Here is a 24954-nt window from a genome sequence, read left to right on the forward strand (position 1 = left end):
GATTTTAAAAGTCCCGCTTTTATTTCAATCAATCGTTTTTAACAAAAAAAACAAAGGAATTATTTACTGACCTTCAGTTGTTTTGATTTTGAAAGTTAAGCTTTTGTTTCAGCCAATTGTGTTTAACAAAAACAACAAAGGAATTATTTACTGACCTTCAGTTGTTGTGATTTTAAAAGTTCCGCTTTTATTTAAGCCCATCGTGTTTAACAATAAAAACAACGGAACTATCTAAGGACCTTCAGTTGTTGTGATTTTAAAAGTTCCGCTTTTATTTCAACCAATCGTGTTTAACAAAAAAAAGGGAATTATTTACTAACCTTCAGTTGTTGTGATTTTAAAAGGTCCGGTTTTATTTCAACCAATCGTGTTTAACAAAAAAAACAAAGGAATTATTTACTGACTTTCACTTGTTGGGATTTTAAAAGTTCCGCTTTTGTTTCAGCCAATAGTGTTTAACAAAAAAAAAAAAACACATTATTTAATGACTTTCAATTGTTGTGATTTTAAAAGGTACGCTTTTGTTTCAGCCAATCGTGTTTAACAAAAACAACAAAGAAATTATTTACTGACTTTCAGTTGTTGTTTTTTTAAATGGTCCAATTTTATTTCAGCAAATCGTTTTTAACAAAAAAAACAACGGTGTTATTTAATGACCTTAAGTTGCTGTGATTTTAAAAGTTACGCTTTTTTTTCAGTCAATCGTGTTTAACAAAATAAAACATAGGGAATTATTTAATGACCTTCAGTTTTTGTTACTTTAAAAGGTCCGATTTTATTTAAGCCAATCGTGTTTAACAAAAAAAAAAAAAAGGAATTATTTACTGACCATCAGTTGTTGTGATTTAAAAAGGTACGATTTTATTTAATCCAATCGTGTTATAAAAAAAAAAAAAGGAATTACTTAATGACCTTCAGTTGTTGTGATTTTAAAAGTTCCGCTTTTATTTAAGCCAATCGTGTTTAACAAAAAAAAAACAACGGAATTATTTACTGACCTTCAGTTGTTTTGATTTTAAAAGGTTCGCTTTTTTTTCAGCCAATCGTGTTTAACAAAAAAAAAAAGGAAATATTTACTGATCTTCAGTTGTTGTGATTTTAAAAGTTCCGCTTTTGTTTCAGCCCTTCGTGTTTGACATAAAAAACAAAGGAATTATTTACTGACCTTCAGTTGTTGTGATTTTAAAAGTTCCGCTTTCATTTCAACCAATCGTGTTTAACAAAAAAAAAACAAAGGAATTATTTACTGACTTTCAGTTGTTGTGGTTTTGAAAGGTCCGCTTTTGTTTAAGCCAATCATGGTTAACAAAAAAAAAAAAGGAATTATTTAATGAATTTCAGTAGTTGTGATTTTAAAAGTCCCGCTTTTATTTAAACCAATCGTGTTTAACAAAAAAATAACAACAAAGGAATTATTTACTGACCTTCAGTTGTTGTGATTTTAAAAGTTCAGTTTTTATTTAACCCAAACGTGTTTAAAAAAAAAAAAAAAGGAATTATTTAATGAACTTCAGTTTTTTTGATTTTAAAAGTTCCGATTTTGTTTAAGCCAATCGTGTTTAAAAAAAACAACAAAGGATTTATTTACTGACCTTCAGTTGTTGTGATTTTAAAAGTTCCGCTTTTATATCAGCCCATCGTGTTTAACAAAAAAAACAAAGGAATTATTTACTGACTTTCACTTGTTGTGATTTTAAAAGTTCCGCTTTTATTTCAGCCAATCGTGTTTAACAAAAAAAAACAAATAAATTATTTACTTACTTTAAGTTGTTGTGATTTTAAAATGTCCGCTTTTATTTCAGCCAATCGTGTTTAACAAAAAAAACCAAAGGGATTATTTACTGACCTTAAGTTGTTGTCATTTTAAAAGTTCCGCTTTTATTTCAGCCAATCGTGTTTGACAAAAAAACAAAGAAATTAATTACTGACCTTCAGTTGTTGTGATTTTAAAAGTTCCGCTTTTGTTTCAGCCCATCGTGTTGAACAAAAAAACAAAGGAATAATTTACTGACCTTCACTTGTTGTGATTTTAAAAGTCCCGCTTTTATTTCAACCAATCGTGTTTAACAAAAAAAACAAAGGAATTATTTACTGACCTTCAGTTGTTTTGATTTTGAAAGTTCAGCTTTTGTTTCAGCCAATTGTGTTTAACAAAAACAACAAAGGAATTATTTACTGACCTTCAGTTGTTGTGATTTTAAAAGTTCCGCTTTTATTTCAGCCCATCGTGTTTAACAATAAAAACAACGGAACTATCTAAGGACCTTCAGTTGTTGTGATTTTAAAAGTTCCGCTTTTATTCAACCAATCGTGTTTAACAAAAAAAAGGGAATTATTTACTAAATTTCACTTGTTGTGATTTTAACAGTTCCTCTTTTTTTTCAACCAATCTTGTTTAACAAAAACAAAAAAGGAATTATTTAAAGACTTTCAGTTGTGGTGATTTTCAAAGGTCCGCTTTTTTTTAAGACAAACGTTTTTAACAAAAAAAACAAAGGAATTATTTAATTACTTTAAATTGTTTTGATTTTAAAAGGTACGCTTTTGTTTCAGCCAATCTTTTTTAACAAAAAAAACAAATGAATTTTTTACTTAATTTCTGATTTTTTGATATTAAATGGTCCGCTTTTATTTCAGCCAATGGTTTTTAACAAAAAAAAAACAACGGTGTTATTTAATGTACTTACGTTGTTTTGATTTGAAAAGGTCCACTTTTATTTAAGCCAATCTTGTTTAACAAAAAAAAACAAAAGTAATTATTTACTGACCTTCAGTTGTTGTGATTTTAAAAGTTCCGCTTTTATTTCAGCCATTCGTTATTAACAAAAAAAAAACAATGGGTTTATTTACTGACCTTCAGTTGTTGTGATTTTAAAAGTTCTGCTTTTGTTTCAGCCAATGGTGTTTGAAAATAAAACAAATAGATCATTTAATGAACATGAGTTGTTTTTATTTTAATAGTTCAGCTTTTATTTAATCCAATCGTGTTTAACAAAAAAAAAAAAAAGGAATTATTTAATGACCGTCAGTTGTTTTTATTTTAAAAGGTTCGCTTTTTTTTCAGCCAATCATGTTTAAAAAAAAAAAAACGGAATTATTTAATGACCGTCAGTTGTTGTGATTTTAAAAGTTCCGCTTTTATTTCAACCAATCGTGTTTAAAATAAAAAACAAAGGAATTATTTAATGACCTTCAGTTGTTGCGATTTTAAGAGTTCCGCTTTTGTTTCAACCCATCGCTTTTAACAAAAAACAAAGAGATTATTCAATGCCCTACTGCTTATGCGATTCTAAGGGTTCCGCTTTTGTTGCAGTCAGTCGTATTTGACAAAAAAAAACAAAATAATTATATACTTACCTTCAGTTTTTGTGATTTTAAAATTTCCAATTTTATTTAAACGAATTGTGTTTAACAAAAACAAGAACGGAATCATTTACTGACCTTCAGTTGTTGTGATTTTAAAAGTTCCGCTTTTATTTCCACCAATCGTCTTTAACAAAAAAAAACAAAATTATTTAATGAACTTCAGTGGTTGTGATTTTAAAAGTTATGCTTTTGTTTCAGCCAATCGTGTTTAAAAAAAAAAAACAAACAAAAGGAATTATTTACTAACCTTCAGTTTTGATTTTAAAAGTTCTGCTTTTATTTCAGCCAATCATGTTTAACAAAAAAACAAAGGGAATTATTTACTGACCTTCAGTTGTTGTGATTTTAAAAATTCCGCTTTTATTTCAACCAATCCTGTATAACACAAAAAAACAAAGGAATTATTTACTGACCTTCAGTTGCGATTTTAAAAGTTCCGCTTTTGTTTCAACCAATCGTCTTTAACAAAAAAAACAACAGAATTATTTACTGACCTTCAATTGTTGTAATTTTATAAGGTCGGCTTTTATTTCAGTCAATAATGTTTAACAAAAAAAAAACAAATGGATTATTTACTGACCATCAGTTGTTGTGATTTTAAAAGTTCCGCTTTTATTTCTGCCAATCTTGTTTAACAAAAAAAAAAAAAAAAGGGATTATTTACTGACCATCAGTTGATGTGATTTTAAAAGTTCCGCTTTTATTTAAACCAATCGTGTTTAACAAAAAAACAAAGAAACTATTTAATGACTTTTACTTTTTATGATTTTGAAGGTTCCTATTTTATTTAATCAAATTTTTCTTAACAAAAAAAAACAAATAAACTATTAAAGTACATTAATTTTTTTCTATTTTAAATTTTCCTCTTTTATTTAAGCCCATAATGTTTAACAAAAAAAACAAAGGAATTATTTACTGACCTTCAGTTGTGATTTTAAAAGGTCCGCTTTTATTTCAGCCAATTGTGTTTAACAAAAAAAAACAACGGAATTATTTACTGACCTTCAGTTGTTGTGATTTTAAAAGTTCCGCTTTTATTTAAACCAATCGTGTTTAAAAAAAAAATAAAAACCAAAGAAATTATTTACTAACCTTCAGTTGTTGCGATTTTAAAAGTTCCGCTTTTGTTTCAACCAATCGTGTTTAACAAAAAAAACAAAGGAATTATTTACTGACCTTGATTTGTGATTTTAAGAGTTCCGCTTTTATTTCAGCCAATCGTGTTTAACAATAAAAAAAAAGGAATTATTTACTGACCTTCAGTTGTAGTGATTTTAAAAGTTCCGCTTTTATATCAGCCAATCGTGTTTAACAAAAAAAAACAAACGAATCATTTACTGACCTTCAGTTGTTGTGATTTTAAAAGTTCTGCTTTTGTTTCAGCCAATCGTGCTTAACAAAAAAACAAAGGGAATCATTTACTGACCTTCAGTTGTTGTGATTTTAAAAGTTCCACTTTTGTTTCAGCCGATCGTGTTTAACAAAAAAAACAACGGTATAATTTACTGACCTTCAGTTTTTGTGATTTTAAGATGTCCGCTTTTATTTCAACCAATCATTTTTAACAAAAAAAAGGAATTATTTACTGGCCTTCAGTTGTTGTGAATTTAAGAGTTCTGCTTTTGTTTCAGCCAATAGTGATTAACAAAAAAAGAAATTATTTAATGACCTTCAGTTGTTTTTATTTTAAAAGTTCCGATTTTGTTTCATCAAATCGTGTTTAACAAAAAAAAAGGAATTGTTTACTGACCTTCATTTGTCGTGATTTTAAAAGTTCCGCTTTTATTTAATCCCATCGTGTTTAACAAAAAAAACAACGGAATAATTTAATGACCTTCAGTTTTTGTGATTTTAAAAGTTCCGCTTTTATTTAAATCAATCGTGTATAACAAAAAAAAAAACAAAGGAATTATTTAATGAACTTAAGTTGTGATTTTAAAATTTCCGCTTTTTTTTAAGCAAATCGTGTTTAACAAAAAACAAAAGGGATTATTTACTGACCTTCAGTTGTTGTGATTTTAAAAGTTCCGCTTTTATTTCATCCAATCGTGTTTAACAAAAAAAAACAAAAGGAATTATTTACTGACCTTCCGTTGTTGTGATTTTAAAAGTTCCGCTTTTATTTCAGCCATTCGTGTTTAACAAGAAAAAAAAAAAGTAATTATTTACTGACCTTCAGTTGTTTTGATTTTAAAAGTTCCGCTTTTATTTAAGCCCATCGTTTTTAAAAAAAAACAAAGTTATTATTTAATTACCTACAGTTGTTTGGATTTTAAAAGTCCCACTTTTATTTAAAACAATAGTGTTTAACCAAAAAAAAAAGGAAATATTTACTGACCTTCTGTTGTTGTGATTTTAAAAGTTCCGCTTTTGTTTAAGCCAATCGTCTTTAACAAAAAAAAAACAAAGGAATAATTTACTGACCTTCAGATGTTGTGATTTTAAAAGTCTCGCTTTTATTTCAACCAATCGTGTTTAACAAAAAAAAACAAAGTAATTATTTAATGACCTTCAGTTTTTGTTATTTTAAAAGTTCCGCTTTTATTTCATCCAATAGTGTTTAACAAAAAAAAAAAAAGGAATCATTTACTGACCTGCAGTTTTTTTTATTTTAAAAGTTACGCTTTTTTTTAAGACAATCGTTTTTTAAAAAAAAAAAAAAGGATTTATTTACTGACCTTCAGTTGTTGTGATTTTAAAAGTTCCGCTTTTATATCAGCCCATCGTGTTTAACAAAAAAAAACAACGGAAGTATTTACTGACCTTCAGTTGTTGTGATTTTAAAAGTTCCGCTTTTATTTCAGCAAATCGTGTTTAACAAAAATAAAACAAAGAAACTATTTACTGACTTTCAGTTATTGTGATTTTAAAAGGTCCGCTTTTATTTCAGCACATCGTGTTAAACAAACAAAAACAAAGAAATTATTTACTAACCTTCAGTTGTGATTTTAAGAGTTCCGCTTTTATTTCAGCCAATCGTGTTTAACAAAAAAAAACAAAGGAATTATTTACTGACTTTCAATTGTTTTGATATTAAAAGGTCCGCTTTTATTTCAGCCAATCGTGTTTAAAAAAACAAAACAACGGGGTTATTTACTGACCTTCAGTTGTTGTGATTTTAAAAGGTCCGCTTTTATTTCAGCCAATCGTGTTTAACGAAAAAAAACAAATGAATTATTTACTGACTTTCATTTGTTGTCATTTGAATAATTCCGCTTTTATTTCAGCCAATCGTGTTTGACAAAAAAACAAATAAAATATTTAATTACCTTACGTTTTTGTGATTTTAAAATTTAAGCTTTTGTTTAAGCCAATAGTGTTTAAAAAAAAAAAAAAAGGAATTATTTACTGACCTTCAGATGTTGTGATTTTAAAAGTCCCGCTTTTATTTCAATCAATCTTGTTTAACAAAAAAAACAAAGGAATTATTTACTGACCTTCAGTTGTTTTGATTTTGAAAGTTCAGCTTTTGTTTCAGCCAATTGTGTTTAACAAAAACAACAAAGGAATTATTTACTGACCTTCAGTTGTTGTGATTTTAAAAGTTCCGCTTTTATTTCAGCCCATCGTGTTTAACAAAAAAAACAACTGAACTATCTAATGACCTTCAGTTGTTGTGATTTTAAAAGTTCCGCTTTTATTTAAACCAATCGTGTTTAACAAAAAAAAGGGAATTATTTAATGAACTTGAATTGTTTTTATTTTAAAAGTTTCGCTTTTATTTAATCCAATCGTTTTTAACAAAAAAAACAAAGGAATTATTTAATGACTTTCCGTTGTTTTGATTTTAAAAGGTCCGCTTTTATTTCAGAAAATATTGTTTAACTAAAATAAAACAAAGAAATTATTTACTCACATTCAGTTTTTATGATTTTAAAAGGTCCACTTTTTTTTCAGTGAATCGTGTTTAACAAAAACAACAAAGGAAATATTTACTAACCTTCTTTTGTTGTGATTTTAAATTGTCAAATTTTATTTCAGCAAATCGTTTTTAAAAAAAAAAAAACAACGGGGTTATTTACTGACCTTCAGTTGTTGTGATTTTAAAAGTTCCACTTTTATTTCAGCCAATAGTGAAAAAAAAAATAAAACAAAAGGAAGTATTTAATGACATTAAGTTGTTGTTACTTTAAAAGTTCCGCTTTTATTTCATCCAATGGTGTTTAACAAAAAAAACAAAGGAATTATTTACTGACCTTCAGTTGTTGTGATTTTAAAAGTCCCGCTTTTATTTCAACCAATCGTTTTTAACAAAAAAATAAAAACAAAGGAATTATTTACTGACTCTCAGTTTTTTTTATTTTGAAAGTTCTTCTTTTATTTAAGCCAATCGTTTTTAACAAAAAACAAAAACGGAAATAATTAATGAAATTCATTTTTTTTTTTTTTAAGTTCTCCTATTTTGTTTCATCAACTCTTTTTTTAAAAAAAAAAAAACGTAGTTATTTACTTACCTGCATTTTTTTTTATTTTAAAAGTTAAACTTTTTTATCAGCCCATCGTGTTTAACAAAAAAAAAACAACGGAATTATTTACTGACCTTCAGTTGTTTTGATTTTAAATTTTCCGCTTTTATTTAAGCCAATCGTGTTTAAAAAAAAAAAAAAAGAAATTATTTAATTAACTTAAGTTGTTGTGATTTTAAAAGGTCCGCTTTTATTTCAGCCAATCGTGTTTAACGAAAAAAACCAAAGGGATTATTTACTGACCTTCAGTTGTTGTGATTTTAAAAATTCCGCTTTTATTTCAGCCAATCGTGTTTGACAAAAAAACAAAGGAATTAATTACTGACCTTCAGTTGTTGTGATTTTAAAATTTCCGCTTTTTTTTCAGCCAATCGTGTTGAACAAAAAAACAACGGAATTATTTACTGACCTTCAGATGTTGTGATTTTAAAAGTCCCGCTTTTATTTCAACCAATCGTGTTTAACAAAAAAACAAAGGAATTATTTACTGACCTTCAGTTGTTTTGATTTTGAAAGTTCAGCTTTTGTTTCAGCCAATTGTGTTTAACAAAAACAACAAAGGAATTATTTACTGACCTTCAGTTGTTGTGATTTTAAAAGTTCCGCTTTTATTTCAGCCCATCTTTTTTAAAAATAAAAACAACTGAACTATCTAATGACCTTCAGTTGTTGTGATTTTAAAAGTTCCGCTTTTGTTTAAGACACACGTGATTAAAAAAAAAAAGGGAATTATTTAATAAACTTAAGGTGTTGTGATTTTAAAATTTCCGCTTTCATTTAATCCAATAGTGGTTAACAAAAAAAAAAAAGGAATTATTTAAAGACTTTCATTTGTTGTGATTTTAAAAGTTCCGCTTTTATTTCAGCCAATCGTGTTTAACAAAAAAAACAAATAAATTATTTACTGACTTTCAGTTGTTGTGATTTTAAAAGTTCCGTTTTTGTTTCAGCCAATCGTTTTTAAAAAAAACAACAAAGGATTTATTTACTGAATTTATGGTGTTTTGATTTTAATTGGGCCGCTTTTTTTTCAGCAAATCGTTTTTAACAAAAAAAAAACAACGGGGTTATTTAATGACCTTAAGTTGTTGTGATTTTAAAATGTCCACTTTTATTTCAGCCAATCGTGTTTAACAAAATAAAACAAATAGAATAATTTACTGACCTTCAGTTGTTGTGATTTTAAAAGTTTCGCTTTTATTTAAGCCAATCGTGTTTAACAAAAAAAAAACAAAGGAATTATTTCATGAATATAGGTTGTTGTGATTTTAAAATTTACGGTTTTATTTAAGCCAATCTTGTTTAACACAAAAAAAAAGGAATTACTTACTGACCTTCAGTTGTTGTGATTTTAAAAGTTCCGATTTTATATCAGCCAATCGTGTTTAAACAAAAAAAAAAAAAGGAATTATTTACTGACATTCAGTTGTTTTGATTTTAAAAGTTTCGCTTTTGTTTAAGCCACTAATGTTTAACAAAAAAACAAAGGAATTATTTAATGACCTTGAGTTGTTGTGATTTTAAAATTTCCGCTTTTGTTTAAAACAATCGTGTTAAAAATAAAAAACAAAGGAATTATTTACTGACCTTCAGTTGTTGCGATTTTAAAAGGTCCGCTTTTATTTCAATCCATCGTGTTTAACAAAAAAAACAAATTAACTATTTAATGACCCTGCGTTTTTGCTATTTTTATAGTTCCGCTTTTATTTCTGCCAGTTGTGTTTAACAAAAACAACCAAGGAATTATTTAATGCCCTTCGGTTTTTGTGATTTTAATAGTTACGATTTTATTTCAACTAATCGTGTTTAACAAAAAAAACAACGAAATTATTTACTGACCTTCAGTTGTTGTGATTTTAAAAGTTCCGCTTTTATTTCAACCAATCGTGTTTAACAAAAAAAAACGGAATTATTTAATGACCTTCAGTTGTTGTGATTTTAAAAGTTACGCTTTTTTTTCAGCAAATCGTGTTTAACAAAAAAAAACAAACAAAAGGAATTATTTACTAACCTTCAGTTGTGATTTTAAAAGTTCCGCTTTTATTTCAGCCAATCATGTTTAACAAAAAAAAAACAAAAGGAATTATTTACTGACCTTCAGTTGTTGTGATTTTAAAAGTTCCGCTTTTATTTAAACCAATCGTGTATAACAAAAAAAACAAAGGGATTATTTACTGACCTTCAGCTGTTGCGATTTTAAAAGTTCCGCTTTTGTTTCAGCCAATCGTGTTTAGCAAAAAAAACAACAGAATTATTTACTGACCTTCAATTGTTGTGATTTTAAAAGGTCCGCTTTTATTTCATTCAATCATGTTTAACAAAAAAAAACAAAGGGATTATTTACTGACCATCAATTGTTGTGATTTTAGAAGTTCCGCTTTTATTTCAGCCAATCGTGTTTAACAAAAAAACAAAAAAAGGGATTATTTACTGACCATCAGTTGATGTGATTTTAAAAGTTCCGCTTTTATTTCAGCCAATCGTGTTTAACAAAAAACAAAGAAATTATTTAATGACTGTCACTTTTTGTGATTTTGAAGGTTACGCTTTTATTTAAGACAATCTTTTTTAACAAAAAAAAACAAAGATATTATTAAAGTACTTTCAGTTTTTGCGATTTTAAATGTTCCGCTTTTATTTAATACCATCGTGTTTAACAAAAAAAACAACAGAATTATTTACTGACCTTCAGTTGTGATTTTAAAAGTTCCGCTTTTGTTTCAACAAATTATTTTTAACAAAAAAAACAAATGAATCATTGACTGAACTTAAGTTATGTTGATTTTAAAATTCCCGCTTTTATTTAAGCCAATCGCGTTTAACAAAAAAAAAACAAAGGAATCATTTAATAAACTTAAGGATTTGTGGTTTTAAAAGGTACGCTTTTATTTCATCCAATCGTGTTTAACAAAAAAAAACAATGGAATTATTTACTGACCTTGAGTTGTGATTTTAAGAGTTCCGCTTTTATTTCAGCCAATCGTGTTTAACAAAAAAACAAAAGCAATTATTTACTGACCTTCAGTTGTTGAGATTTTAAAAGTTCCGCTTTTATATCAGCCAATCTTTTTTAACAAAAAAAAACAAAGGAATAATTTACTGACCTTCAGTTGTTGTGACTTTAAAAGTTCTGCTTTTTTTTCAGTCAATCGTTTTTAACAAAAAAACAAATGGAATCATTTACTGACCTTCATTTTTTTTGATTTTAAAAGTTCCGATTTTTTTTCAGCCGATATTTTTTAAAAAAAAAAAAAAAACGGAATAATTTACTGACCTTCTGTGTTTGTGATTTTAAAATTTCCGCTTTTATTTCAGCCAATCGTGTTTAACAAAAAAAAGCAATTATTTACTGACATTCAGTTGTTGTGATTTTAAAAGTTCCGCTTTTGTTTCAGTCAATCGTGTTTAACAAAAAAAAGGAATTATTTAATGACCTTCAGTTGTTGTTATTTTAAAAGTTACGCTTTTGTTTCAGACAATCGTTTTTAACAAAAAAAAATGAAATGTTTACTTACCTTCATTTGTCGTGATTTTAAAAGTTACGCTTTTATTTAATCCCATCGTGTTTAACAAAAAAAACAACGGAATAATTTAATGACCTTCAGTTTTTGTGATTTTAAAAGTTCCGCTTTTATTTAAATCAATCGTGTATAACAAAAAAAAAAACAAAGGGATTATTTAATAAACATAAGTTGTGATTTTAAAAGTTACGCTTTTTTTTAAGCCAATCGTGTTTAAAAAAAACCAAAAGGAATTATTTACTGACCTTCAGTTGTTGTGATTTTAAAAGGTCCGCTTTTATTTCAGACAATCGTTTTTAACAAAAAAACAAAGGAATTATTTACTGACCTTCAGTTGTTGTGATTTTAAAAGTTCATCTTTTATTTAAGCCAATCGTGTTTAACAAGAAAAAAACAAAGGAATTATTTACTGACCTTCAGTTGTTTTGATTTTAAAAGTTCCGCTTTTTTTTCACCCCATCGTGTTTAAAAAAAACAAAGTTATTATTTACTGACCTTCAGTTGTTGTGTTTTTAAAAGTTCCGCTTTTATTTAAAACAATCGTGTTTAACCAAAAAAAAAGGAATTATTTACTGACCTTCAGTTGTTGTGATTTTAAAAGTTCCGCTTTTATTTCAGCCAATCGTCTTTAACAAAAAAAAAACAAAATAATAATTTACTGACCTTCAGATGTTGTGATTTTAAAAGTATCGCTTTTATTTCAACAAATCGTGTTTAACAAAAAAAAAAAAAGTAATTATTTAATGACATTAAGTTTTTGTGATTTTAAAAGTTCCGCTGTTATTTAATCCAATCGTGTTTAAAAAAAAACAACAAAGTAATTATTTACTGACCTTCAGTTGTTTTGATTTTAAAAGCTCCGCTTTTGTTTCAGCCAATCGTTTTTAACAAAAAAAAAAAAGGATTTATTTACTGACCTTCAGTTGTTGTGATTTTAAAAGTTCCGCTTTTATATCAGCCCATCTTGTTTAAAAAAAAAAAACAACGGAAGTATTTACTGACATTCAGTTGTTTTTATTTTAAAATTTAATATTTTATTTAAGCAAATCGTGCTTAACAAAAAAAAACAAATAAATTATTTACTTACTTTAAGTTGTTTTGATTTTAAAAGTTCCTCTTTTATTTAAGTAAATCGTATTTAACAAAAAAAAACAAAGGAATTATTTACTGACCTTCAGTTGTGATTTTAAGAGTTCCGCTTTTATTTCAGCCAATCGTGCTTAACAAAAACAACAAAGGAATTATTTACTGACTTTCAGTTGTTGTTATTTTAAAAGGTCCGCTTCTATTTCAGCCAATCGTGTTTAACAAAAAAAACAACGGGGTTATTTACTGACCTTCAGTTGTTGTGATTTTAAAAGGTCTGCTTTTATTTCAGCCAATCGTGTTTAATGAAAAAAACCAAAGGGATTATTTACTGACCTTAAGTTGTTGTGATTTTAAAAGTTCCGCTTTTATTTCAGCCAATCGTGTTTGACAAAAAAACAAAGAAATTAATTACTGACCTTCAGTTGTTGTGATTTTAAAAGTTCCGCTTTTGTTTCAGCCAATCGTGTTGAACAAAAAAAACAACGGAATTATTTACTGACCTTCAGATGTTGTGATTTTAAAAGTCCCGCTTTTATTTCAACCAATCGTGTTTAACGAAAAAAACAAAGGAATTATTTACTGACCTTCAGTTGTTTTGATTTTGAAAGTTCAGCTTTTGTTTCAGCCAATTGTGTTTAACAAAAACAACAAAGGAATTATTTACTGACCTTCAGTTGTTGTGATTTTAAAAGTTCCGCTTTTATTTCAGCCCATCGTGTTTAACAAAAAAAACAACTGAACTATCTAAGGACCTTCAGTTGTTGTGATTTTAAAAGTTCAGCTTTTATTTAAAACAATCGTGTTTAAAAAAAAAAAGGGAATTATTTAATAACCTTCAGTTGTTGTGATTTTAAAAGGTCCGGTTTTATTTCAGCCAATCGTTTTTAACAAAAAAAACAAAGGAATTATTTACTGACTTTCACTTGTTGTGATTTTAAAAGTTCCGCTTTTATTTAAGCCAATAGTGTTTAACTAAAATAAAACAAATGAACTATTTACTAACTTTAAATTGTTGTGATTTTAAAAGGTCCGCTTTTATTTCAGCCAATCGTGTTTAACAAAAAAAAAAAAGGAATTATTTACTGACTTTCAGTTGTTGTGATTTTAAAAGGTCCGCTTTTTTTTCAGCCAATCGTGTTTAACAAAAAAAAAACAACGGGGTTATTTACTGACCTTAAGTTGTTGTGATTTTAAAAGTTCCACTTTTATTTCAGCCAATCATGAAAAACAAAAAAAAACAAAAGGAATTATTTACTGACCTTCAGTTGTTGTTACTTTAAAAGGTCCGCTTTTATTTCAGCCAATGGTGTTTAACAAAAAAAAACAAAGGAATTATTTACTGACCTTCAGTTGTTGGGATTTTAAAAGTTCCGCTTTTATTTCAGCCAATCGTGTTTAACAAAAAAACAAAGGAATTACTTACTGACCTTCATTTGTTTTTATTTTAAAATTTCCGCTTTTATTTCAGCCAATCGTTTTTAACAAAAAAAAAACAAAGGAATTATTTACTGACATTCAGTTGTTGTGATTTTAAAATTTCCGCTTTTATTTCAGCCAATCGTCTTTAACAAAAAAAACAACGAAATCATTTACTGACCTTCAGTTGTTATGATTTTAAGAGTTCCGCTTTTATTTCAGCCAATCGTGTTTAACAAAAAAAATAAAGTAATTATTTACTGACTTTCAGTTGTTGTGACTTTAAAAGGTCCGCTTTTATTTCAACCAAACGTGTTTAACAAAAAAACAACGGGGTTATTTACTGACCTTCAGTTGTTGTGATTTTAAAAGTTCCGCTTTTATTTCAGCCAATCGTGTTTAAAAAAAAACAAAAGGAATTATTTACTGACCTTCAGGTGTTGTGATTTTAAAAGGTCCGCTTTTATTTCAGCCAATCGTGTTTAACAAAAAAAAAACAAAAGGAAATTATTTAATGAAAATAAGTTTTTTTTATTTTGAAATTTAACCATTTTTTTCAGCCAAACGTGTTTAACAAAAAAAAAAAGAAATTATTTAATAACCTTCAGTTTTTGTGATTTTAAAAGTTCCGCTTTTATTTCAGCCAATCGTGTTTAACAAAAAAAACAACAGAATTATTTACTGACCTTCAGTTGTGATTTTAAAGGGTCCGCTTTTATTTCAGCCAATCGTGTTTAACAAAAAAAAACAACGGAATTATTTACTGACCTTCAGTTATTTTGATTTTAAAAGTTCCACTTTTATTTCAGCCAATCGTGTTTAACAAAAAAACAAAGGGATTATTTACTGACCTTCAGTTGTTGTGATTTTAAAAGTTCCGCTTTTATTTCAGCCAATCGTGTTTAACAAAAAAAAAACAAAGAAATTATTTACTGACCTTCAGTTGTTGCGATTTTAAAAGTTCTGCTTTTATTTCAGTCAATCGTGTTTAACAAAAAAAGCAATGGAATTATTTACTGACTTTCAGTTGTTGTGATTTTAAAAGGTCCGCTTTTATTTCAGCCAATCGTGTTTAAAAAAAAAAAAGAGATTATTTACTGACCTTCAGTTGTTGTGATTTTAAAAGTTCCACTTTTGTTTCAGCCAATCGTGTTTAACAAAAAAAAAAAGGGATTATTTACTTACCTTCAGTTGTCGTGATTTTAAAATGTAAGCTTTTATTTCATACAATCGTGTTTAACAAAAAAAAAACAAAGAAATTATTTACTGACCGTCAGTTGTTGCGATTTTAAAAGTTCTGCTTTTATTTCAGCCAATCGTGTTTAAAAAAACAATGGAATTATTTACTGACCTTCAGTTGTTGTGATTTTAAAAGGTCCGCTTTTATTTCAGCCAATCGTGTTTGAAAAATAAAAAAACGAAATTATTTACTGACCTTCAGTTGTTGTGATTTTAAAAGGTCTGCTTTTATTTCAACCAATCGTGTTTAACAAAAAACAACAAAGTAATTATTTACTGACCTTCAGGTCCGCTTTTATTTCAACCAATCGTGTTTAACAAAAAAAAAACAAAGGAATTATTTAGTGACCTTCAGTTGTTGTGATTTTAAAAGGTCCGCTTTTGTTTCAGCCAATCGTGTTTAGAATAAAAAAAAGGAATTATTTACTAACCTTCAGTTGTGATTTTAAAAGTTCCGCTTCTATTTCAGCCAATCGTGTTTAACAAAAAAAAACAAAAGGAATTATTTACTGACCTTCACTTGTTGTGATTTTAAAAGTTCTACTTTTATTTCAGCCAATCTTGTTTAACAAAAAAAACAAAGGAATTATTTACTAACCTTCAGTTGTTGTGATTTTAAAAGATCCGCTTTTATTTCAGCCAATTGTGTTTAACAAAAAAAAACAAAATTATTTACTGACCTTCAGTTGTTTTGATTTTAAAAGTTCTGCTTTTATTTCAGCCAATCGTGTTTAAAAAAACAAAAAAAAACGGAATTATTTACTGACATTCAGTTGTTGTGATTTTAAAAGGTCCGCTTTTATTTCAGCCAATCGTATTTAACACAACAGAACCATAGGGATCTTATCAATTCCTAAACTTGTTGTGATTTTAAAAGCTCCACTATTGTTTAAGCCCATCTAGTTTAACAAAAAAAAACATTGGGATTATTTAATGACCTTCAAGTGGTGTTATTTTAAGAGTTACGCATTTTTTTCTAAAATCATCTTCTAAAATGCCTCAAACTGTTTTGCCCAAATAATTCCCTAAAATGCCTAAAACGGTTTCGCCCAAATAATCCCTATAATGCCTAAAACGGTTTCGCCCAAATAATCCCTAAACGTAATTTCTGCGTGTTCCTTTTGTTTTGGCATCCCTGCTCTGTCACATTTGAAATTCCTAGAAAATCCTTTCCCGCGTTAATCTCTTCATCTCTAAGATCAAAACATTCGCCCGGAGTCAATTCTCCTGGATGAACACCAACAAATTAATAAACTTCGTCCGGAAACAATTCTCCTGGACGAACACCAATTTCTCGGAAACGTGTCACGAAAGGGGAATTAATTTGTTGTTTCTAAGGGGAATTATTGATCTACGAGAGGGGAATTAATTTGTTGTTTCTAAGTGGAATAATTGAGTCACGAAAGAGGAATTTAGATTCAATTGTAGATGACATCATGGTGTTCGTTCAGTATTCTATGCCCATAAATGGAGTCCCGTCATGAGTCCTAGATCAATAAAATTCCCAATCGATTATGCAATCAATTTCTCAGAAATCCTTTTCCCCTAGGGAGGCTATGCCCATATATGGTGCCCCGTCACGAGCTCATGAGGTTAGGCTAGGTTACGCAATCAATTTCTCTGAACCGTGTTCTCCCTGGGGATTCCATGCCCATATATGGTGCCCCGTCGGACTGACAGCACATGTGTTCTCCCTAGGGACTCTATGCCCATATATGGTGTACTGTCACGACTATAAGATAGCTTTCTACTATAATAGTAGCTGCAGTAAAAGTTAAATGATGACGATGATGATGGCAACGGAATGAAGATTATATTGAAAAATTGTTGTCCCTCCCCAAGTACTATTTTTGATATTAAGTTAATTTATCCAGACCAAGTTGTTTTTGATAGTCCATGCATTCAACTCGATATGGAATACGATAGTGTCCATGGGGAGTACCCTTACACCATTCTCGAGTATATAGACCTTGTCGGATATGCAAGACATGGCATTTGTTTCCACTCTAACAGTATAGTTCTTATATTGTAGAGAGCGGATTACCAGTACTTTTGCTCTCGGCATTAGACAACTTTCTACACAGTTTCTGTAGACACTCATGTTGAAATTATTTTTTACAAAGTGTTTAAGCATTCCTTTGAACGCTTGTTTTACATCCTTATCGTGTGTTTCCACACAGTATACTTTTGAATGGGGGAACACCCCATTGGTTATTGAATCACTCCCCGTCTCCGACTTTTACATTAATAGCTGATTGCGGGCCTGGCGTTTCACCAACTCGGGATAAATGCTCTCATTCCAATTCGTATAATCCATCCACGGGCCAATGTACACACCATTTTCCAAATCTTCCATTAAATTCTCGGTTTTAACTTTTAACAATAGAAAATCTCTGTCCCCATAGTAAACTTGAATCTTCCCCTCCCTTGGCCATTGTACCTTAAACACATTGTAAAAGAAGGAAAACATGAGTTTCTTGGAAATTTCAAGTACTGAACTCCCCCCGCGATATTCTTATTCAGAACAACATTTCTTTTTTTACTGTGTAGCAGAACCATATTCGATTCTATGGTCGTGAATGTTGTAAAGTTAGGATCAGCGACAATTCGTGCACAGTCTCTGGGGTAGGTTACAACGTCGCAACGAGATCTGTTTTGTACGTTTTCACACATTTTTCCAAAAGCTGAATTTAAAAGAAGTTTATAAATTTCTTTTTCAGCTTTACTTTTTGACAGTGAACTTTTACTGACAAAAGTGTCAATAAACATTTTCAAGTTGGGTTTCTAATCGAATTGCGGGATTCTGTGGATGTTTTTGTCCCTGAAACCACTGATCACCATCCAGCACATTAGTACGTGGTAACAACAGTATTCTGTTTCGGGTAAAAATTTGCAATTAGTTTCTTTTTGGAAGGGGTCCAATGCATGACCATATCCTCGACCAAAGACCGATTGTATTGACTCAAAGAGTCCTTGGCCACTGGTCTATTTACACACGGAAAAACAAAATGTTTTACATTGTCATGGAGTTCAAGTGGTATGTGACCATTAATTTCAAAAACACATCCTTGGGGACCATTTTCTTTGACAGTGTGAATGCCGGGGAACTCCATGGCACAAGATTTTCAGGCCATTTGTAATTGCCACATGGTAAACTATAGTAAGACATCGCCGAGGGGTAGAGTGAGTTCATGTCAGGAAAAACAGGATTGGACTTTACACCATCAACAGAGTTCTGACCCCTTGGATCAGTTGTTAGGATGTGATCCCCGTGAAAAACATATCCCCCCTCATAGATCTTTCAACAAATAAGTGTTGATCCACATCGGTGATCAAACCTATTTCCTCCCTACTGATTTCTAGAATTAAGTCCATCACGAGGCGCTGTTGAAAAATAATAGCCAATGTCTAGCCCGAATTCTGAATAAATTTGGTCTGTGTGCCTAAAAAAGCTAGCACATCACTTGTGAAGTACATTCTACAATAATCCCATCCATTTTTACTGCCCCCCTTAGACCATACCCTTTTGGCAAATACATAGTCGTCGACAGTGCATTCACTATCGGTAAGTGAATTATAGAATCCTTCAATGGGGGGGGGAGGGGGTTTCTCCTCACTTAACCTTGCGCCAGAGTTGTAATAGTCGTGCGCATATATGCATTTACAAGTCAGTAAGTAGTACATTTCACTGTCAGGAAAGCGCTCTTTGAGCAGAGTAAAACTATCAAAATTGTAACTTTTCTGCACTTGAATTAGTTGACTGAGAGCCTCGGGGAAAAAACTATAAGAATCTAAAAAACGAATTTTATTCCAATACGTATGTCTATTATCCACTGCCTGCCATTTGAATCCTAGAACCATCACCTTCTCAGCTGATTTGGGGATAATGTTGTAGGTAAATAGGGTATTTACCCATGGGCGATCTGCATCCCCTCCTTTCCTGTACATACGTGCCAAAGCCGGTAAAATAAATTTCAAATCGTAATTTTGAAATGTGAATGAAAACTGGAATAAATAACTGCTGGCTTGCATTCACACTTCACGATTGATGTGCTCAGCCACGAAAATTACTACCCCATGATGATCTTTCCGGCCATGAGTAATCCTGGTCTTGGACTTTCCCCTTCCCCCCTTAGTCTTTTTCCTCTAGTCCCTTTCCCCTTAATCCCTTCTTAAAATTTCCCCTTACATACCCAACATATTTTCTTATTTTTAATGGTCAGGCGATCCTTTGCTGATAGTATCATTGGATAGAGTGTGTGTGTCTCAAGCGGGAAATTGCCCCATTCGCAGTGACAACTAATTTAGTCAATGCTTTGATCATGAAATGTTTCTCGTCCATTATCTCAACTATTTCTAAGAGACGCATGGTGTTACTACTGTCTCTTTAAGCATGGGCATAGGAAACTGCAATGGCTTGATGTTCTTTGATACGATTTGGAAATTGTGGGTCGTTCACATCCGTGAGCTTAACTTCCCAATCCAAACTTATTTTTTCACTTTGCATAAGTGTATTCTGGAAATTTCTAAATCGTAAAATTGTCCGGTAACCACCAAATGTCTCCACCGATTGATAGCCGTGTCTTTTGCAGTGTTTCATGTGATTTTGTAGCTTTATATCACTACGAGATTGGGACCATCACACTGGGCACTAGTAACTTACACCCCCAGGCCTCTTTCTACCCTCACATAAAACTCTACTAATATCCGTAGTGGGATTGAAATGCCCAACTGAATTAGGTTCACTAGGCGGTGTGTACAACAACCAAACCCAGTGTTTCACAGACTCAATAGATGGCCCTCTTACTGGGAATATTACCCCCTTTTTATGAGAACTCACACCCTCTTCAAATTCCGTTTCACATTGCAGCACTGTAACGCCAATATTTAAATGCGCGTTTGCCCGTTCAAAAATATATATCCCCCTGAGTGTTACAGGAAATGTTTCTGTTAAACAAGTGAAATCTACTCGGGGAAAATCATACCCTTCTTTTCCATGCACGGCCCAGTGGTCAAAATTTTTCTTTATAGCTTCATCTTTCAGAGGTCAGAAAGCCGATATGAGAAATGTGTACATGAAACACTTTTGGCCTGTTCCGAAACAGATTTGTTGGACACACGTGCATCCTTCTAAATCAGGATTATATTTTAAAAGTATACCCTTCTCCCTATGCCCCCCTCTTAAAATAAAATCTGTTTTAAATTTACATATATTCACACTTAAATTTTCTACAAATAAAACTACTGAACTACTACCATTCTCATTATAATTGTCGAGATGGGTGACAACACTGTCTACCCAATCCATAAAGACGTTCTCATAATTCTCCAAATGAGGGTACAACATTTCGGTGTGCACATAGTGATCATAGACCTCACCATGATTTTCATTCAAATAAAATATTTTTAAAACAAATGAGGCCTTAATACTGTCTCGCCCCCCTCCACAATTGAATTCTATGTTCAAGAAGTGCATGAATTTTCTCTGTATAGTCATGGATAATATTTATAGGATCAATTATTATACCCCCTGCAATCAATGTATTAACGGGATCGCCAAAATTCGCAGTGAAGACGTCTATTGTATTCAGAATTGAACTTGTTTGCTGAAATTCCGATAGCGGTGAGAATTGTATATCATCACTACCTAAACCCCACCCTCCTTGTATATCATTACTACCTACTCTCGTTGCCCCACTATAATGAAATTTTTTTTCATTGTTGACACATTGACGGTTATGAGAGGTAACATTACCTTTCAATCACAGCTACTAATGTATTTGCAAAGCGATAGCTTAATCAGCCTGTATTGATTCCCTACTTTGTTTACTATCTCAGGGTTGAATGGCTAAATGAAAAGTGTAAAAGATGTATTTCAATTCCAGGCTATAAACAATGCCCCCCCCCCATCTCCCTACTGTCCCCCCATCAAAATGCTTAAATTGCGCCCATGCTCTTTCCAACTATTGCAAAGGGGCGTCTTTCTATTTTCATTATAGCGATAAAATAAAAGTGCGTATACTTCAAGGTTTCAAAGAATATGAAACCGTACTCGAAAAGTACCTTTTCTGCATCAGAACGGAAACAGTTTTCCATGAAATTTAATTACCTGAATGACCAAAAATGATGAAAATATTTGTAAGTCTCAAGCAAAATCAGAACCCACTGACTTTTTAACGTCGTTTTAAATTACATTTATTTTTTCCCTGTGTCAATTAAATTCATACATCATATGTTTTCTTTTGAAACTAGGGTTTGAAAACTCATCAAATTACACACACTTTTACGGTTAAAGGATGCAGACAACAGACCATGACAGTTCTGAGATAAAGACGACCTGTTTAAATATCATCTCTCATCTTATTATTAAAATATTACATTCTCCGATTTAAACGGTCATAAGACTTGACCTCAAACATGATATTAGAATAAGGAAATAATATTATCAATCAACAATAATTTTTAGAATCTTACAGAATTAAAAATCTTATTCTTAAATGTTTTCTGAGACAAAATAGAAGCTAACATATAGGTTTAAAACTAGATAGAAAAGCTCGCCAACACACACACATCATGTAGGCCTAAAATTTATACAAAACGATATTTTCAAAAGCTAGTCTAGTAGAAAATTCATACGATCAGAGGAAAAATTGCTAGCTCGCTTACACTTAATATTTTCTTCATGCAACCCCATCCCCCTATTGTGCAAATATATACCCCGAATTGCAATATATAGGGGGGTGGCTAAAATTGATTTCCGTCAATAAATGATTATTATATTTCGCTCTATCCGTACTTGTTTTCGGTTAAGGATGCAGACATTAGACCAAGTCAGTTCTCAGATAAAGACGGGCTGTTTAATTATCGTCTCTCATCTTTTTATTAAAATATTAGATGCTTTGATTTACATTGCCACAAAACTTGCCCTCAAGTAGGATATAGAATAAGGAAATGTGTATGAGGCAAACAAGATGGTTATCTTTATTGGAGAAAAAATCTTCAGTGAAAATATTGATATAATTTTAAACTTACATTTGCTTTTTGCGAGATTGTCATGTCATTAGCCATTTCGCCTTCTTGCATAGGGGCCCTCGTGTTCTCTCCTTGTGTATAGGACCTCGAAGAGCCAAAGTAGTGAATTACCGTAGGATGTGATTGGTTGTCGATTCGAGCCCTTTTGACGGGTAGAGGGACATCAAAATTATACTTAAAAGAAGTTTCCTTAAAAAAAGTTTCCTTAAAAAAATCATTTTTACAACTTTTTTGGGGGGGAGGGGGGGGGTATCTTTGAAACTAGCTAAAAATTGCTAATTCTTATACCCCCCCCCCCCCCACTCCATTTTCTATATTAATGCAACTTGTATAATTAATTTCCCCGTTGTTTTTACTTATTGTTTATGATGGAAAGGCAGTGTGGTCTTCGTTGCTATTTACGTCTAGCTTTTGGAGAGCAGTTCGCCTATGATATCTTTTATTGTGTTTGTTTAGACAAAAAACACACTAATATTATCAACCAACAAATATTTTTAGAATCTTAGAGAATTGAAAATCTTATTCCTAAATGTTTTCTGAGACAAAAAAGAAGCTAATATATAGGCTTAAAATTAGATAGAAAAAGATCGTTAACACACACACACACAGCTTATAGGCCTAAAATTTATACCAGACGACATTTTAAAAAGCTAGTCTAGTAGAAAATTAATGCGATCAGAGGTAAAATTGCTAGCTAGTTTACACTTAATATTTTCTTCATGCAACCCTACCCCCTAATATGCAAATGTATACCCTGAATTTCAATATACAAGGGGTGTAGGACTAAAACTGATTTCGGACAAAAAAAGAATGTTATGTTTGAAAAGAGCATAAAAAAAGACATCCAGTTGTATATCCACATTAGTGGTAAAAATTTACCATGTAAATATATCAATTAACTATTCATAAACAGAACTTATGTTATAACTTTGCGTTGCAATAACTTTCAAATCATCCTTTCTATTTGATGTTTGCTCCATAATACCTTTAAACGAACTGTTATCTTAGCCTCGAAGCGTGAACAATATTAACAAAGTCTCAAGGTGGAAATGTGATACAACAGTTACATAAATTCATTGCCGAAATTTCAGGGATATTAGTTGCGTCACTCCCGGTCGTATTTCTAGCTCTGTGATTGCTTGTGATAGTGTACTGGTCGTATTCTAGCTCATTGGAGGTCAATGATCTTGTCCCGGTTGTATTCAATGAGCGTGTTGCGTCACTCCCGTTAGTATTCAATGCCCATTTATGGACTCCCCCCTGTGGTATTACATCTCCCACTACTATAGTCTAAAGCTCAAATACATATTTCTCAGGAATTGAGCCCCCCCCCCAGTCCCCGGGGAAATGGCTCTTAGTTAAGGATATTGCTTATTGTTACTTTGATACTTGTATTTTGCCAAGGGGGAGAGGTAGATCGAAAGACAATGTTTGTACCCCAGGGATTTCCCAAAGAAACCAAATAATCGAATGCTTCTTTCTTAGTGCTGATTTGTTGTTTTTACTAGCAGGTGTGCTAGAACATATTGAGGGACTGCCCTTTAAGTACCAAAAATGATACTCATCTCTCATTGCCTCATAATTTATCTATTCTTCTAAAAACCACCTAAATTTTCTTATGCTAATAGAATTTGGTAGGTATGGTAACTTCCAAAGACAAGGACACAACATACAGAGCATAGATGGAAAGACAATACATAGAATTATTCAAACGTTAAATGAGCAATAAATAAAAAGAAGTCGATTATTTTTGTATAGTGTTTTTAACCATCCATTTTTAGGGTTTGGTTATCATTGACAAGGGTTCATCTTTGTCTATCATTCGTTAACGTGAATGATTTGACAGATCAAACTGTAAAACCCGAGACTGGTCCTATAATTTCTTAAATTGGGAAATTAACAACTATTCCGTTTCGAAAGTATCTCTGTTGTCAATCAAGGCTTGTTAATTTCTTGATTTATTTGCATACGTTTTTCTCTATTCAGATTGAAGCTACTTTTCTGGAAAACATAAATTCTAGCTAGAACGGTCGTAGCTGAAAGTAAAGAAAATAATAAAAAACTAAAGCCATCCGAAGTGCTGACAATTGTTACCGATTCTGTTTCATTTGATTTCTTTATACAGAGGACTGTTTTCTAATTCCAGGATGGAGATATTAGGAGGACCAGAAGAGCTAAGTTCTGAATTCCTTCCTGCACCAAAGGCAAAATCTTTGAAGTGTTTGAAAAACCAAATTCTAGCGGTATTTTCAGGTAAACCTTTCTCTGAGGTATTACGAGCAGGTCACAAACCAATTCGCACAGTAATTATCTCTGGAGAGTAAGCAATTGCTGCAATATATTACAAAACAAAATATCATCGGAATCTCTACCTGTAGTTTTCCTGCATCTTTTGTTTTCTTTGTTTTTATTTTTTTTTTATTTTAGTATTTGTTATTTTTGATGGAGTATTTTTTTTAATTTTAAATTGTTTTGAAAAATAAACCCAGTGTCCAGTTAGGTCTTCCGGAATTTCAAAAATAGAGCTTTGTGCATTTTAGGTCTCTTATGATGATCTCCTGCACTAAGTAATAAAGAGTATGAAAAATCCTTGTATGGAGCTCTTTCTTTCTTCGGTCTTTTTTCAATCATTGTAATTTATGTTGTAATTTATGTAACTATTATGTTGTACATTCTTTCCCTTGATTGTTTTAGTGCCTAAGAACCTTCTTGCACTGGTGATGGCACCAATTTTAAATTGGGTTTCCTGCAATGATTCTACTTCTCTTCTATAGCATAAGTTCAGGAGAGCTTAGCTCACTTCATACAAAGCTAAAATGGTTTCT

General features: G+C 30.8%; 1 protein-coding gene across 2 annotated transcripts in view; it reads left to right on the forward strand.

The window, feature by feature from the left end:
• Nucleotides 1-24954, forward strand: part of LOC148953099 (facilitated trehalose transporter Tret1-2 homolog) — a 209486-nt gene that overhangs the window by 174247 nt on the left and 10285 nt on the right. For both annotated transcript variants that reach the window (XM_089088300.1, XM_089088299.1), the window contains exon 2: nucleotides 24276-24382. In XM_089088300.1, coding sequence (XP_088944426.1) covers nucleotides 24277-24382 — 106 coding nt within the window. In that variant the 5' untranslated portion in view covers nucleotide 24276. The remainder of the gene's footprint in view (nucleotides 1-24275; nucleotides 24383-24954) is intronic.

The sequence above is a fragment of the Artemia sp. Qi Xiang Cuo genome, chromosome 4 (genome assembly GCF_049724085.1).
Source record: "Artemia sp. Qi Xiang Cuo chromosome 4, ASM4972408v1, whole genome shotgun sequence".
NCBI lineage: Eukaryota > Metazoa > Arthropoda > Branchiopoda > Anostraca > Artemiidae > Artemia > Artemia sp. Qi Xiang Cuo.